Consider the following 17346-nt stretch of genomic DNA (forward strand, 5'->3'; position numbering starts at 1 on the left):
GCTGGCACACTAGCACATTCAAGGCTACTGGCACATAAGTACATACAAGATTGAAATTCATTCAGAACAACACTGGAATTCATTCTGAATGCTCTGCACTTTTGGATCTGTAATAAAACTGTTAGGATTATTTGAAATTTCATTCACAATACTGTAAGTCATTTTAAATATTCACTTTGTATTATAGGAAAATAAATTATTTTCTGAATGTTACTAAACTTGGTTGTAATTTTTTGTTACTTAGTTTAAGATCATAGAGTCATATCACACGGACGGTAGAGAGACAAGAACATGTTGCTGTAATTATATGATGAATAGTTTCAGATGTAGACAGGCCTACTTAAAACAGACGATTATTAAAACAGGTCAACACAATAATCTTGTGCAGTACAATGCACTTGTTTTATCTACCTGTACATATATTATGCAATGCACGAGGACAGTAAGAATTGATTATGATGGAGACGAAAATATATCTTACAAGGAAAACTTTCTGTCCAGAGTCAATTTGCCCATGACACAACCTAGGTATTATCTGTACCGCATAAACAGTTCATGTACTTAAGACAGGTTAGTTTTAGGTGCAAAACAGTAAAGCATGTTGTGTGTGTACACCTGTAGAGGTCAAACTTGTTTGTGTTAGAACTAATCCTACAGTTACAAAAATCACTTTTGGCAATTTAGATCTATCTGACAAAGAATAAAAAGACTTAGTTAATATGTAGAAATATGCACCTTTTATTGTGTGTCTTTTTGACCATCAACATGGTGTTTTAACTGTGCTACCATGACTGATGTTGAAAAAAAAAGTGAATCAAACAAGTCACAATAGGGATCAAACAGACTATTCAACTTTTCCAATAGAGTTGTTTTTGTTCTTGACAAAGATGTTAGGATCACGTTTGTATGATTAGCTCATTATCTTTGAAATAGCTGCATACATTGTAAAGAAATTCATTATCTTTGATACAGTTGTGTATGCTGTAAAGAAATTCAATATATTTGATACAGTTGTGTATGCTGTCAAGAAATTCATTATATTTGAAATTGTTGCATGCACTGTAGAGAAAATCATTATCTTTGATACAGTTGTGTACACTGTAAAATCATTATCTTTGAAACAGCTGTGTACAGTGTAAAATCATTATCTTTGATACAGCTGCATACAGTGTAAAGAAACTTATCAGACATGTACATTCTGAGAAATACCTACTGCCCAAAAGAATCAGTCCCTGTGAGAATTATTTATTTTTACACCTTAGGTTTTGGTATTTTATCTCCATTTTCCAGACACTTGCATTTACAGCTATGTAAGTTGCAGAGTGTATTCAATATTCACACATTTAAATAGCTGATCACTGTAACCTATTTTCTTACTCTTACAGTAGCAGATACTTTGATTCTATGATGCCTAGCAATAACAAATTTCTTTTATCTATTTTCTCTTTCACTATTACCTCTTATTTTACTCTAAACATCATCAACAGTAACAATGAGAACAAAACAAATCACAATAAAATCTTCATTGTTTTATTTGATTCCACTCAAAAACATGGTAAAAGAATGTTCTAAAATCTTTTAAAAAAACAAATTTATAAAATATGAAACTTAAAACATCTACAAAATTAGCTGAGAAATAAATCATGGTCCATGTGACTAATCATTATTAGTGTTGACATACATTGTCAGGTCAAAATATGTAGCCACCAGTGTTGATTTCATTGGAAGAACACCGTCATTGCTATTTGTAAACAATCTCCCGACAAAAATACTAAAGAGAAAGGTATTTGTACATCAGATACTTAGATATTATCACAGCTTGTAATACTTAGGTATGAGCTGTTTAGTTGCAGTAGTATAAATTTCTCTTGATCCCTGGTTTTAATATTGTCCAGTTACATCTCTCTTTATAATATTAACCATTCTGTGGAAAATCATAAATTGCTTCCTTGCCAAGCATCCCATGAATCACAAATTCTGTAATCTTCTGTTGATAGTACTTTTAGAAACATGAACAATAACAGACTCATTAAAAGCAAGAAAATATTCTCTACAATTGTCAAACAATTTGCAATGAAAATGATCGCCTCTTGCCAGTCTGAGTTTCTCTTCTTTCTTTCTTTTCTATATATTGCCTATTGGAAAATCTTTTCAAACATTTCTGAAGTATTAAAAGTGATCTTCCGCTTATTTCAAATATGTTTGTACCATTAAAATCTTTCTTGCCTGTTACATGTTTCTGTGTGACACCATGTTTTGTTTACATCACAAACAAGGAATACAGAAGCACTTGCTATAAATTTAGGACTCCAGACTACAGTGGAGATGTTCATTAGAGCACACAGATAAAATCAAGCTCGCAAAATAATTACTATCCATTTAGTGACCATTTGAAATCTTTTACTGTCAAGTGACTACTCATTTTTGACATGGCACTGTACTTGGTAAACAAATGCACTTGTTACTTTGTTGGGCAGTATTTATTGAAGAATGCAAAAGTACATGTATAATTCATAAAGTTCAAACAAACAATATTTTTATATGAAAGTACTGACATCCATCCATTTTCCTTGCTAAACGAAAAGATTTTCTTCTGGTTATATATAGCAAGCAAGACATAAACAAAACTGCATACAAGTTTTGTGCTGAGTAAGCAGAAAGAACAAGTTTGATATTGCATAGAGACACTTTGAGGCCTGGCTGCCTTGATGTATATTGATAAGCCATATCAAAGAAGTTCTTTACGTTGAGGCCTGGCTGCCTTGATGTATTGATAAGCCATATCAAAGAAGTTCTTTATGTTGAGGCCTGGCTGCCTTGATAAATTGATAAGCTATATCAAAGAAGTTCTTTATGTTGAAGCCTGGCTGCCTTGATGCATTGATAAGCCATATCAAAGAAGTTCTTTTTGCTGATAAAGAGAAAACCATGAGACTGTTCTGTATTTGTTACATACCCCCATTTTATTCTTTCTAAGCATCATTAGCTTTTATGCATGATTCAAATTAAAAACAAATTGGGATTTTTAAAACTTTGAGTCAGTGTCTAAAAATATGCATGCATGGACAGCAAAAAAGACACCTAAATAGTTGGAATCTGGGTGTGTGATACAGCTGTTCAAATGCCAGATCAAGCATATAACGTAAAATGGGTATGCAATAAAATTGAATATCACAAAAGCATGCACTGTATATAAAACATACATAATAAAGAATGATATTCATAATAAACACAATACAAAGACAGACATACATACATACATGGCAGATGTCTTGCAAGATTGGAACTTCTCTCTATAGTTTGCCATATCATAATGATGTATATATATGTACTTTATTCAGACATGGAAATATTATCTTTGTGACCCAATAAATCCTATCTATGTGACCCAATAAATCCTATCTATGTGATCCAATAAATGTGAAGTGACTGAGATGAATTCTGGAATTTCCCAGCAGACCAGCACAGAAATGGTAACATGTGAAGAAAATAAGATTTGAATTTTACATGGAAAATACTACCATTTGGTACAAAAAATATAGAAAAATAGTATTTTCTTACTTGAAATTTAGGACAATTATAATACACTAAAATATAAAATGTAGGATAATTACAGGTCAAAAATTATTTTTTCCACTAGTACTTAAAATAATTTGTTCCCGAAGCAGGACCAGAGCAATGCTTTAAATATGCAAGCGTATAAATGCTTTATATTTGATAATTTTAATTCTGTATTTTAATAGCATACTTCAGAAAAAAATCCATGTGACCTTGTATACTTATATTTTATTTGATTTAATGTCATTTAAAGAATGTTGTCTCCGGGTATTGAGATTAACCAATACTATGCATTTTTATTTTCTGAATGCTACAAAATTCCCCACAGGCTTTGTGATTTAAGTTATTCACCAATATGGAGTTGGAAAGGCATTAGTCCTGTTTTATATCAAGCTTCAAGTTTTGTAATTAGTACTGTGTATGCATCACAATTTTAGAAAACACTAGATATATCACATACATGTATATGTATACATAAACAGTTTTCACAGGTAAAGCATATTAAGATTAAAAATGGGTATGTAAAAAATAAAAATAGATATCACAAAAAATATTCATTACCATGGTTACTACATATAAAAAATAATCTGCAAAACTAAAATACATACATGGAAGATGTCATGCAATAATTGAAACTTCTCTCGGTAGTTTGTCATTTTATAAAGATGTATACACTTCATTCAGAAATGGATATCTTGTCTTTGTGAGTCAGTAATGCAAGCTGACAGACAAGAATGATGGGATTGTCCCAGCAGACCAGCACAAATATTGAAGCATGTGAAACAAACTAAATTTTAATTTTACATGGATCATACTCAAAAAGCATAGAAAAATAGAATTTTCTTACTTGAACTGTGGGAATACTATAGGATAAGTTTATAGATCACAAAATGAGAAAGAAAAAACATATACCACCAGTACTTAATCAATATTTTCAGACACAGGACCAGGGCTTGACTTTAAATTGAAAATAAATACAAATGCTTCAGATTGGCTCAGTTTTGGTGTATTTACATCTCTAAATAGCATACTTCAGAAAAAACTGTAACTTTGTAAACTTCATTTTGATTCAACTTAATTAAAAGCAATGTTTTCAGGTCTTGATGTCAAACAATACTTAACAGTTTCATTTTCTGAAAATGGCCAAATTCGTTACAGACATCACAATCAAAGTTCATAGACAGACATCAAAGTTCATAGTGAGACATAAAGTTGGCCAGATATTAGTCCCTTTTTTTTTTCAAATATCAAGTTTCAAGTTTCATATTTAGTACTGTGGATGCATCACAATTACAGAAAACATTCCATATATCAATAGAACCAGAGGCTACCAATTATCTGGATTAAATGAATTAAATGGATTAAAATACAAAGTAATTATCTCAGCCCTGTTTGGTGAAAACATTGCATTGGAGGCTTTTTTAAGTCACTAATCTCCTTGCTTAGCTTAATTGTCAAACAGCTGCATAGATATCAAATGATACACTCAATCAGCGATGAGGAAGAGAAAACTTATTATTATTCATGCAGGACAAGTGAGCACTAATTATAGGTAACCAATGAAGTATGGAAAACAGAAAGAGTTTATTATGATACAATACAGCACATGATCTTCATAAGGTAGAAGGAAATAAAAATGTAGCCCCAGAATGGTGTCAGTGTTCATAATTTACCTGTGTCTTTTAAAAAACTTTAACATGCTAATGCTGCTGAAGGTGTCTTTCTTTATTCTCCTCCCCTTTCAATTCTGTTAACCTTGTCTCCTATTTATTATCATCAATGGTAAATTTCACATTCTTTTGTACCAACAGTTTCTAATTTTCATTTAATCCATAGAACTGTACATAAGCTGGCAAAGAAAGAAAGGTAGAAAAGAATCCGACATAAAGGAATTAAGGACAATTGTCTAAAATACATGACTTTTAAAGGCTGATATACTTTGTACATAAATTGCATGAACATGACCCATGCTTTCAGCTTCAATGTGCCTGTAGTCAAAACTGGGATGAAAAAGAAACTGCCATTATGCATACTTGTTATAATACAAGGCATGAATAACAGCTTCAGTTTGTCCCCTGTATGTTCTGAGCTTTGTCCCAATTCACATTTCTGAGGAACTCATTGGTCAGTGTGCTGAACTTACAACAAAGAGTCTGAAATCTACATGACAGCTACCATAGTGTATTCTTTGGCAAGGAACTTTACTACAACTAACTAAGTACTAAATAATGTATCTGTATCACTATGCTGTGAACAAACACCAAACAATCACCAGACGCTACATATATCCCCCATAAGAATGGAACAAAAACTGAAACCCTGAACCCCAATGTGCACATCTGTAATCATTTTCGAATTGTTCTCCCAAGTTTTGAGTCTTTATCTTTAATCAAATAAATAATAAATTACATTTCAAATGGATGGTTGCATAAGCAGCCATGGCTGCCAAATTCCAAGTTTGTTCTTTAGGTGGGGCCAAATTGGTTGCTGTGGAAGACATATTGGATGTTGGATTGCCACAATTTTAATACAAAACCAATCAGACATCATTAGAAGCCATCTGGGGAAAACCTCATGTCAATATGACCATCTACTGAGAAAAAATGACAGCATCTTTTCAAGACAGCTGTCATAGCAGCCATACTACATGTACAAATGGGATTGAGTTTCATGTAGAACCATCTAGGTATCATAAGAAGTCTATTTGGTGGAAAAAAACATGTTGGCATAGCCATCTATTTCAAAGGAGTAGAGATAATAATTTATGTCAAGATTTAGAATCAACCAGATACCATAATAAAAAAATCCAGTTAAAAACCCATGCCAAAATGACTTCTGATTATAAGGAGTGCCAGAAAACAAGATATTCAAGGTGCCATGTTGGCTGTATATCAGCATCATTTTACTTTATGATGATATTATAAGAAGTCTTCTGATGAAAAATATGTTGATAGTGACTTTCCATTTTGGAGGAGTGAACATAACATGAATTTCAAGATAGCAGCCAGGTGGCTATATATGATGGAAAATCTTCTGGTAAATGTCAATATAACAGCTAACTGTAAGGAACAAGAATATGATTTTTAAGATGGCATCTGTGGCTTCAGCTTTGCACTGATTTCATTTATGACCAACCAGACATTATAAGAAATTTATCAGTAAAAATCCCATACTGAAAAGATCATTCATTAAAAAAAGTGAAACCCCATATCACTGACTTTCCATTAGCCTAGGAAGGAGTTAACTGATAACAAGAATTCTAAGATGGTGCCATGGCAGCCTTGTTGAATGTGAGATTAGAAACACTTTCATTTAGGACCAAATCAATATCATAAGATGTTTTTTGGTAATAACCCCATGTTCATATAACCATCCATTCTGGGGGAATGGGGATAACAAGATTTTCTAGATGACTGCTGTGGCAGCCATGATAAATGTCTGACTGGCACCATTTTCATTTCCAACCAACTAGACCATGTGTTGAATAAATGTGTAAAGTTTCACAGCAATCCGTCAAGCAGTTTAGGAGGATTAGATATATTAGAAAATCTGCTCTAATGAAAGGAGATACAAAAATCACACCACAAGTTCTTTGGTCCATGACCTGAAAGCTTATTATATATATATATATATATATATATATATATATATATATATATATATATATGCACACACACACACACACACACAACTAGTATATACTTGCATGTAAGTTAAATCCAACTACAAACTGCACAGACCTAAACAGACTGTTACATAATAGGCCAGCAGATCTGGGTCTATGCAGTTTGTTAGGACTAATCAGAAGAAACACACGACAAAGACCCTGATATGCTTGTACATTATATATTGTCAGAACAGGGTCTATGTTTTTTGCAATTTAATCTGAAATATAAGCTAGTACATACAGTCTATGACTGTCATTTTCATAAACATTGTTTTGTGCACAAACCCAATGGAGAAGAGAAAATAGTTTCTAAAACTTGAAAATCTTACATTGGACCAAAATTCAAGAGATACTGAAATTTTGTTCTTTTTCATGATCTTCATGAATTACCAACAACAGTCAAGTAATAATCCAATAAAAGTCAGCATTATAAGATGGTTCAATTAACATAAAATTAAGTTTATTTTATTATCATTCAAATTGGCTGTGAACCATAGTATCACTAAGCTTTGTTAAAAGACGCAGAAACACATGACCATGTACATTACAATGTAGAAACACATGACCATGTACATTACAACGCAGAAGCACATGACCATGTACATTACAATGTAGAAACACATGACCATGTACACTACAATGTAGAAACACATGACCATGTACATTACTAAGTAGAAACACATGACCATGTACATTACAATGTAGAAACACATGACCATGTACATTACAATGCAGAAACACATGACCATGTACATTACAATGTAGAATACCCAAAGGTTTTGAGAAATCAGGAAATTAGTTCATCAGGAAAGTGTTGTTGTTGTTGTTGTTGTGGGGTTTAACGCCATTTTTCAGCACGATAGGCTATACATGGCGGCCAGTATTAATGGTGGAGGAAGAACCCGGAAAACCCCGGAAAAAACCACCGACCCACGAGAAGCTACTGGCAAGCTTTCTCACATGCCCACATTGGCTGAATCTTTGACTCGAACCGCCGCAGACAGAGGTGAGATGGCAGTGATCCGTAACGAAGAGCGCTTTAGACCACTCGGCCACTCGGGGCCCCCATCAGGAAAGTGTTCTTGAAAAAAGTGCTTATTAAAACCTTTGAAAATCGTGACACATTTTCTGCCCAATGAATTGCTTTTTAATGGCGTCTGTATTCAGAGCATGTCAAGAGGGTTTTAAAAATTAACTTTCCAATTACATCTAATTTTTAACTGCATGATATATATAATTTTTTTAAAAATTACAAGACCTTTCATTTCAAGTTTATATTGCAATCAAATGAATTAAAGATAAGTTTATGACCCAGTACATTGCTACAACTGCTAGAAAACACCTCATGTTTTCCATTACATCTAGATTTATTGTTATGGAAGCCTAGTGGTTCTGGTTCAAAAAGTACTGACTCCTGTAATCCAAAAGTGGTTGTATCTTTAAGCTGGTTGTCATCTTTAGTTAGGTAAATGCCACTTTTCATAAAGAGTCTTTATGTCTCTTCGATACATCACAAAGTCTATTTGGGCTTTGTGTTATGTAGACTGCACTGTATTTCAGACTGCTATTTGTGTTACAAAATTTTAAATAACTTATCACAGGTATATTTCAAGCTGTTGGTTTCATTTATTTTACAGGAACTCCAGATTAATTTTCAAACTTCACACTGCAATACACTTATCATTTGTTTGAGACTGAAAAATAAAACAAAAAACAATATTATTTGTAATTCAAAGTTAGATATATTTTTTACTATTTCAAGAATCAGGCTATATTTTAGACATGACTACACAACTACCAAAAACTAAAAACTGATCCTGCCTTGGAAAAAATATCTTAAAATGGTGAATAGTAACAGGAACCAGTATTTGAGATAGACCTACAATTTTAGAATAACCAAGGAACAATACAACATGTAAACCATGAACAGTACTTTGGAACATGTACAGATGTATTTAAGTCTACAAAAGATATAAATGGTATTAATACAGGTTCTTAAAATAAAATAAAACTTTAAAAGTATTAAACTCCAAGTCAGGCTAAAATATCCTTGTTTTGATATTTTGGTCATGAAGCTGTTAACTAAAATTTAGCATGCACAAGTCCGATTCAAAGGAATGAGACTCTTTCAAGGTTAATAATGAGCTTTATCCAATACACAGATTCTAAGCTAGAGTTTGAGTTTTGCATCTTAAAGGTTTTGACCATACTATTCAGCAAAATAAAACATCCCAACTTGTACACTCCCAAAAAATAAAAAAAAGGTTTTATGTTCTTTTTAACTGTTTTAAAACAAAAGTCTGGAAACACTAATTTTCATGTTTCTATTCCTACAGCTACCTTTATCTGGTCATTCAATGACCTCCAGGCACAAAGAATGTCTCAATCTACCTCTATTTATTCTCAATTTGTGATCTATCACTACCCTAAGTGGTCTTGGATAATGGTCACATTTGCATTCATTCTCTTACCACTTGACTCCATGTTGGGCTAAGCCACCGAATTATCAGCCAAGAAAAACACCTAAAACAAATCTGGTATGATTAATTTGCAGCAAATTAAACTGCCTTGTTATATTGTTTACACAACTCTGATAGTCAAGAGTGGATCACCATTTGATTTCAATCCAGCAAGTCAATGCAATCAAATAAATGAAAGGCATTTTACCGGCATTGTGTCAGTTTTCGTTATGAACTGACTAAATTATTCTTTAATTTTTAATTGATTATACAGAGTATCAATATCCATATGAAATACTGTATTTGAAGAACTTGTGTATTTAAATACAAAATGTATGTTATGAATAATTTTTTAAAGGAAGACCTATGCTATGTGGAAAAAATGAGTTTACTAATTTAATTTTACAAGGCAGGTAACAACGAAGATTTGGAGAAGGCAACTTAATGGGAAAGTGTCTAAGAAATCTATTTCAACAAAGAGATACAAGTCAGGTTCTGTGGCAGTAAAAATGTTAAATAAGACATGACTCTGAGAGGGAGATATTTTACTTATTTTAAATTCACCAACAATGAAGAAGGTTGTTTTGCAGTTTCTGTAGAAAAAAGATCCATGTGCCCAACTCTCAGGACAGGCTAAAATTTAGCTCTGGAAAGCTTAAAAGTTTCAAAGATGCTTGCTCATGGGCAAGTCAAAAAAGAGAGATTCTATGTCTGAAGATTTTTTAGCTCTGAGGTCTCACCACGGTGAACAGATCAACACATTTCTGTAGTGTTTATATGTACTGCATTCTTGTATTACACAACTGGGGACAGTCTGTTTATGTCATTATGTCAATGTCAAGGCCAGTCTCATTTTCTAGCGCAAACATGATAATGTGAATATGAACAATTTATAGCATGTTTTGAATATAGAATAAACATTTACATTTTAATTCATCAGTTACAGGCAGTTTTTGAGCTTGCTGACTCTAAACACTTGGCTTGTCAAAGATTGTCTGGAGGCATGATGCCAATTTTAAGGAGAGTAGATGTTACTTGACCATAACAAGTGTGGATTCTTTGACAGGCGGAAAAAAAAGACATTTACATGTCTAATGATTATTGAACCACTGGAAGGATTTTTTTAAAAACATGATCAACATATCAAAATGAAGTATAGTCAGTGTTTACAATCCATTGTTTATGTCACTTAATGAAAACCTCATGTTGATTTGACCATTCGTTTAGATTAGTAGTGATTACAAGATTTTCAATATAGCTGCTTTACCCATATTTCATGTCTGAGTGGCACCATTTTATTTTGGAACAACTAGATTGCAAAATGAATGTGTACATAAATTTGCAGGCAATCTTTCAAGCAGCTTAAAAGGAGTAGGGATAACAAACTTGTGCTAACAGATTTGTGCTAGTAAACAGACCATTCCAAAAACTCTCACTTATGCTGTGGTTAATGTTTATGGATCCTATCACCTTTAAACTGTCAATGAAGTAGTGTACTACTTCTATCATCTTTAAACTGTCATTGAAGTGGTGTACTATTTCTATCACCTTCAAACTGTCAATGAAGTGGTGTACTACTTCTATCACCTTTAAACTGTCAGTGAAGTGGTGTAATACTTAAATCAACTAACTGTTATTGCAGCCTATTGTGACTGTCAATGTTTATGGATACTGTCACCTGTCAGTTGTCAAAGAAGTGTGTGTGTGTGTGTGTGTGTAATTGTATTTATATTCTAGCTTTAAAAAAAATTCAGACTTATCACTACATTGTCTGCAGGGTGATGTCTAGCAGAGAGGCATCAGGCCGCAGACATGTAGCATGATGTCGCATCCAGTCACATTATCCTGACACCAGGCTGATCAGTCCTAACACTAACCTCTTCATGCTGAACACCTAGCGAGGCAGCTGCCTGTACCATATTTATAAGTCTTTGGTGTGACTACTAGGCTGGGGTTCCAACCAGTGACCTCCCACATCTAAGGCGGATGCTCTATTGTCAAGGGAGAGGTCTACTGCTTAAATCAACTAACTGTTATTGCAACTTACTCTCATAATGCCATTTCTGACAGATCGATACTGTACATACTTGTGTACAAGTTGATATTCCATGACTAATCCAAATCAGATCAGTAGTATGGCCTGTAGAGTGGTAACAAGCAATTACTGACAGGCACATGATATACCATTCATGACGGATGACACGTGATGTTTAATGGACATTGGGCCATACCATAAGGTGAGCTCACAGCAACAAATGAATTTACAATATTATATCATTGGTCTAATTTGTGTAACTTCAAAAGCTTTTAAACTTTGGGGTGAGTAGGTTTGGGATATTTTGCTTTATTATTTTTGAGGACCCTACTTTTATTTTCCAGTGGATAGGCCTGAGTTATAAGTTCCTGCATCTCTGGTGTCTGAAACTCCTTTCTAATGGGGTCCAGCAGTCGGTTGAGGTACATCTCCACTGCAGCCTTCAGGTCACCTGGGTGAAGCTTCTGAAAAAAAAGATGTGAGGACAACTTAGGGAATGATAATCTTGTGTTTGAAAGTAAATGTACAAAAATGAAAATATAGTTTTACACACAACCATGTTTAACCTGATGGATGACTACATTAGCAGATTTCCACAAGGTCCAATCTGTAATTACTTGTTTGTAAATGAATATAATGCCAACACTGGTCTATCATCAATAGGTATGATTAAACTTACAAAGAAGTATCCATGTGACTATTTCAATCATCATTCATCCTCACTGATCCTCTAATCAACTGACACCTCCACTTCTTTTTTCTATATGAACAGTAGTTTCCTTGAATTGACTCACACAGGCTCACAAGCCTCTTGGATACATTCTTAATCAATAAAAGGACCACCTCCTCTGTTATTCAGAGTGATAAAAAAAATCCCATTACTTTATTCTCAATGGTTCATCATAACTTTAATTGTGGATTTCACACATAATGGCTGCACCTGCACTCACAATCATTTAGATGCTTGGAATGTATGCAGTATTGTATTCAAGTGCTTCAGTGATAGAGATAAAGAGCCTACAAATTAACTCACAGTAGCTCAGTTGGTAGAGTATCAGACTCTTAATCCATGAATGAACAGTTTGATACCCACCAAAACCAGCCCAGGTTGGCCACCTGGCTGTTTTCTTTACTCCCATTTCTACGGTGTGATGCAGCCAATAAAACCAACAAATACAAAACTTATAATGGAACAGAACTATGACATGTACCATCTCTGGAGATGAAGACTACTTGTTTATCTCAATAATTTGAACTACAGTCTGTAATTTTGTGAAAATTCCCTGGAAACTGGTGAAATCAATGATAAATAGTTCTGTATACAGCAAAAATACTGGCATTTTCCTCATCCAAAGGCACTTTTGAAAATGTTGTGAAAAGTGCAAAAATAGTTAGTTTTAATAACTTTTATGCCATAGTGAACATCAATACATTAAAGACAAGTCAATATTTCAGTGGTATATGTTAAGGCTTTGTTGCCATAAATTCTGACCATCAACCAATGAGCTGGTAAATTATACTTGCATTTTAAACCAGTATTCAGGCTTTAATGTATCAACAATGTACTAAACTGAGCACCATCTGCTATGACCTTCACACCTATTTAATGACCACAGTCATAAAGCATGGATTGATTTTATTATATAAATGTATAATCATGAACGATAACCTGCAGAAAGTGGCCAGCAACAAAGATTTTTAGGTTAAATATGTGTTTTAACACTGTGATGTAGGACTGCATCACATAAAACTTTTAAACATCACTGACTTTGACTGAATCCTTTGTAAACATAACCACTTAGAATGGTCCATAGACAAAGTGCAGATTGTTCTAAAAACTGCCATGAACAACCATTTTGAAAAAACAGAGACAAACACCACTGACCTTTATTTATTCCTCTTTAACCACAGTCACTTAAAAACTAAAAAATGTTTTTTTTAAAATTCTATGGCTAACAGATTCCTAAATTTTACAGGTCATGCAGGTAGTGTCATTTGTTATCAGCTGTAAACCAAACTAAAGTACACATCACTAAGCACTACTGTGGTGCTAAAGTCATGCAATTAACCATTCTCTCTTCATGGGGAATAGTTATGGACATACAGAGTCCAAGGTTTGTCTTGTTTCTTTATCTTTTGTGAAACCCACACAACATGGATAATGTCAGAATAAGATATTTTTTAAAAGACTTCAATGTCGCTGTTCAGTACAACATCATTCGTCTTTTGGAGTCCATAATGCCTGGTATGAATGAAGTCTTAGTCTTTGTCTTTAATACTAATAATAGTTTTCTGGATTTGATTCTCATTTTTAAAGGGTTGTGTTGTTTTGTTCCTTTTTCTTGTTGTTTTAGTGATTACAATCCACACATCAAACCATCTTCTATTCACCTTAGTGCAGCCTGTTGCTTTTTTTTCTATAGTTAATCTTTTATGTCCCAAGTGAATTCAGTATTGGCTATTGGTTATTCTGTTTGTGGATGATTTAAAGCTTTTGATTTCATTGGTGTTTATGTGTGTGTCCACTAATCAGAATTTGTTCAAGAACATGCCCTACTAACCAAATCATATAGTCCCAATATCTGGATTCAGATACAATAGTAAATTATAACTATGAGATGAATTAAATGTTTGCGATCATTGAGTTATTTAGGGCTATTTATAATTTCATGCCAATTCCAGCTGGCATGAGAATGACAAATTTAAATATTCCCTTCTCTGTGAATTCTCTTAATAGTAGGCACATGCCATCAGATGAAATAGTTTAAGGCCATTTTTCAACACATGATAATCTATTCATGCCAGGTAATACATTTAATGGAGGAAAAACCAGGAAAGACTCTGGAGGAACTGATGACCCACAGGAATCTGCTGGCAAGCTTTCTCACATACTCATATTGAGCTGAGACTTAAACTCACATGGACAGAGGTAAGACGTGTAAGTGGTCTGTCAAGGTGAGTGCCTCAGGTAACTTTGTCATCCTGGGCCCCTTGATACAAAGCATCCATTTCAGAATCCTCAATTTTAAGCTGTTTGGATCAACTTTAAACTGTTTAATTTTGATCAGTTGTAACTAAGAAAATCCCCTGAAATTCTCATCCATAAGACTATCAATGGCTCATTCCTGAGAATATCAATGGCTCATTCCTGTAACTATCAATGGCTCATTCCTGAGAATATCAATGGCCCATCCCTGAGACTATCAATGGCTCATTCCTGAGACTATCAATGGCCAATTTGAGGCTATCAATGGCCCATCACTAAGAATATCAATGGCTCATCCCTGAGACTATCAATGGCCCATCCCTGAGACTATCAATGGCTCATTCCTGAGAATATCAATGGCTCATTTCTGTTACTATCAATGGCTCATTCCTGAGAATATCAATGGCCCATCCCTGAGACTATCAATGGCTCATTCCTGAGACTATCAATGGCTCATTCCTGAGATTATGAATGGCTCATTCCTGTGACTATCAATGGTGCATCCCTGAGACTATCAGTGGCTCATCCCTGAGACTATCAATGGCTCATTCCTGAGATTATGAATGGCTCATTCCTGTGACTATCAATGGTGCATCCCTGAGACTATTAATGACTCATTCCTGAGACTATCAATGGCTCATCCCTGAGACTAGAATGGCTCATTCCTGAGACTCTCAGTGGCATGTTGTAAATGAGGTTTGAAGACAACTGTGATAAATATACATTTGTGTGTTCTGCATGAGGTGACAAACTAGATATTAGAAATGCTGAATGATTCTTGAGCTATGCTGGTTGCAACCAACATCCCATGCAAAGTTAACTCTATTCAAAATGGAGCTGATGAGACAAAACCCATCAAAAGCAATGCTATATAAACAAAAGGCAATAACTCTTTCCCATTACATTCCCTTGCCACTGACAGGTGGCACACATTTTAAGCTCAGCGGAACTTGATTAAATGGAATGCTCACAATGTGGGAGGATGTGTGAGTATTAAAGTACTATGATCAAATAAGTATTCTTGGATAAACATAATTTACAAAAAAGTTGGCTTTCTCCTTCAAATACATTCTTGATTACATTAACATTGGAAGAATAGCTAATAGAAGATAGTACGTTTAGGATTCTATCAACACCTTGTTTAACCTCTATGGGAAGAATGGATTCCGAATATCAAGGTCAACCCACTCTTCTAACTTGCAAGCAGGACAAATTGAGGCAATGTGATTTACATCTGTGAAGAAGATATGAGATCTTACCATATAAAATTTCCAGGTGAATCCAACAAAAGCTGCACTGGGTACCCTTCTGGAGGTTGTGTTAAGATCAACTAGATCTGGTAGTCACTTGTGCAACTGAGAACTGGATCCAGAATGTATTTGTGAAGACAAGTCTCATAGATGAAAATCACTGGGCATGCCAACTGTTGGCCTTATCTGTATCTTTAATTGAGACACGATGGTCAAAAGCAAGACTCAGAGATTGCTCATACTGCATAAGCAGAGATCTTCATGAGGCAACTCTGTTCTGGTGATGTGTGTATCACCCATTTCAATGACTGATAAGAGGGCTTGAGGGGTTATCTACTCTTTCCCAGGTTTAACTGGGAGAAAGAGGTGTTTTTGAGCTTTACAAACTGGCTTGATCAGTCTGCTTTAGATAAAGTCTGAGCACATGTATCAGGTTCTGTTCAAAAGCCTGTTCATGAGAGAGGTTAAAAGATGACATTCTGATTGCCCACAGATGGCAACCAATTCCTGGAGACAAAACTATGTTGCATCATAAGGACTGATGATTCATCTCATTTACACTGATGGTAGGCCGGGTCAACAGAGAGGGCACGTAATTTACATAAATGATGATGTGAACACAATCAGCAAACAGTTTTGCATAAAAGGAACTTCAGCAAGGTCCTGACATGAGGAGCATGACCTTGCTCTGAAGACAGTCATTCCAAAAATGAAAAGCTTTTATGATAATGTCAATCTCCAAGAGACTGATGTGGAGACCTATGTCCTCTAGACCCCACTGGCAGCTGATGATGTCAAAGCCTGTAACAGATGGGCTCTCTAACTACAGGTGCTTGCTTCTGTACACACAGTCACAGCTTGGTGTGGCTGTTTGAGAGGTATTTGTTATGCACCAACCATGGTTGTCGATGGTCCAAGCATCATACTGTTTTGCTTGGCACAATTGCTCTGTAATCAAGCGGCACTAAAAAGGGACACCATTGAGAAAGCAAAGTCATCTGCAATGGGCACATGCTGAGGTGACCCAGCAGGATAAGAGTCACTGTCATATAAAACAATCTAAAGAGTTGCAGAAACTCCCCAGCTGTGATTCTGTGAGGAAAATGAATAAACTCTGTCATAACTTGAACCAGAGTTGGTGTAGAGGATGAAAGTTAAGTCACAGCTTTCTCCATTTCAAAGATTTAATGGCAGAAGTAGGTAATGTTCATGACATCTTAGTTGCAGGAGCACCAATGGCGTACCCCACTAGGCTGACCAAAGACTTCTTGTCAGATGAATGCTCAACACAGCAGTACTCTCAGTCCTTTGATTTTTCATGTCTCTCTGAGTTTGTCAGTTTTTCTTAGAACTTGTCAACCATGTACTCTCCAACCAACTGAAGCATATGC

General features: G+C 34.6%; 1 protein-coding gene across 4 annotated transcripts in view; it reads right to left on the reverse strand.

Annotated features, from left to right (window-relative positions):
- Positions 1 to 1514: 1514 nt before the first annotated feature.
- LOC149786892 (tyrosine--tRNA ligase, cytoplasmic-like) overlaps positions 1515 to 17346 on the reverse strand; it is a 57959-nt gene continuing 42127 nt past the window's right edge. For all 4 annotated transcript variants that reach the window (XM_089977417.1, XM_089977416.1, XM_089977415.1 and 1 more), the window contains exons 10-11: positions 12051 to 12183; positions 1515 to 8919 (exon numbers count right to left, since the gene is read on the reverse strand). In XM_089977417.1, the coding sequence (XP_089833543.1) occupies positions 8906 to 8919; positions 12051 to 12183 (147 nt within the window). In that variant the 3' untranslated portion in view covers positions 1515 to 8905. The remainder of the gene's footprint in view (positions 8920 to 12050; positions 12184 to 17346) is intronic.

Source organism: Sinohyriopsis cumingii, chromosome 12, assembly GCF_028554795.1.
Source record: "Sinohyriopsis cumingii isolate HCF-2022 chromosome 12, ASM2855479v2, whole genome shotgun sequence".
Lineage (NCBI taxonomy): Eukaryota > Metazoa > Mollusca > Bivalvia > Unionida > Unionidae > Sinohyriopsis > Sinohyriopsis cumingii.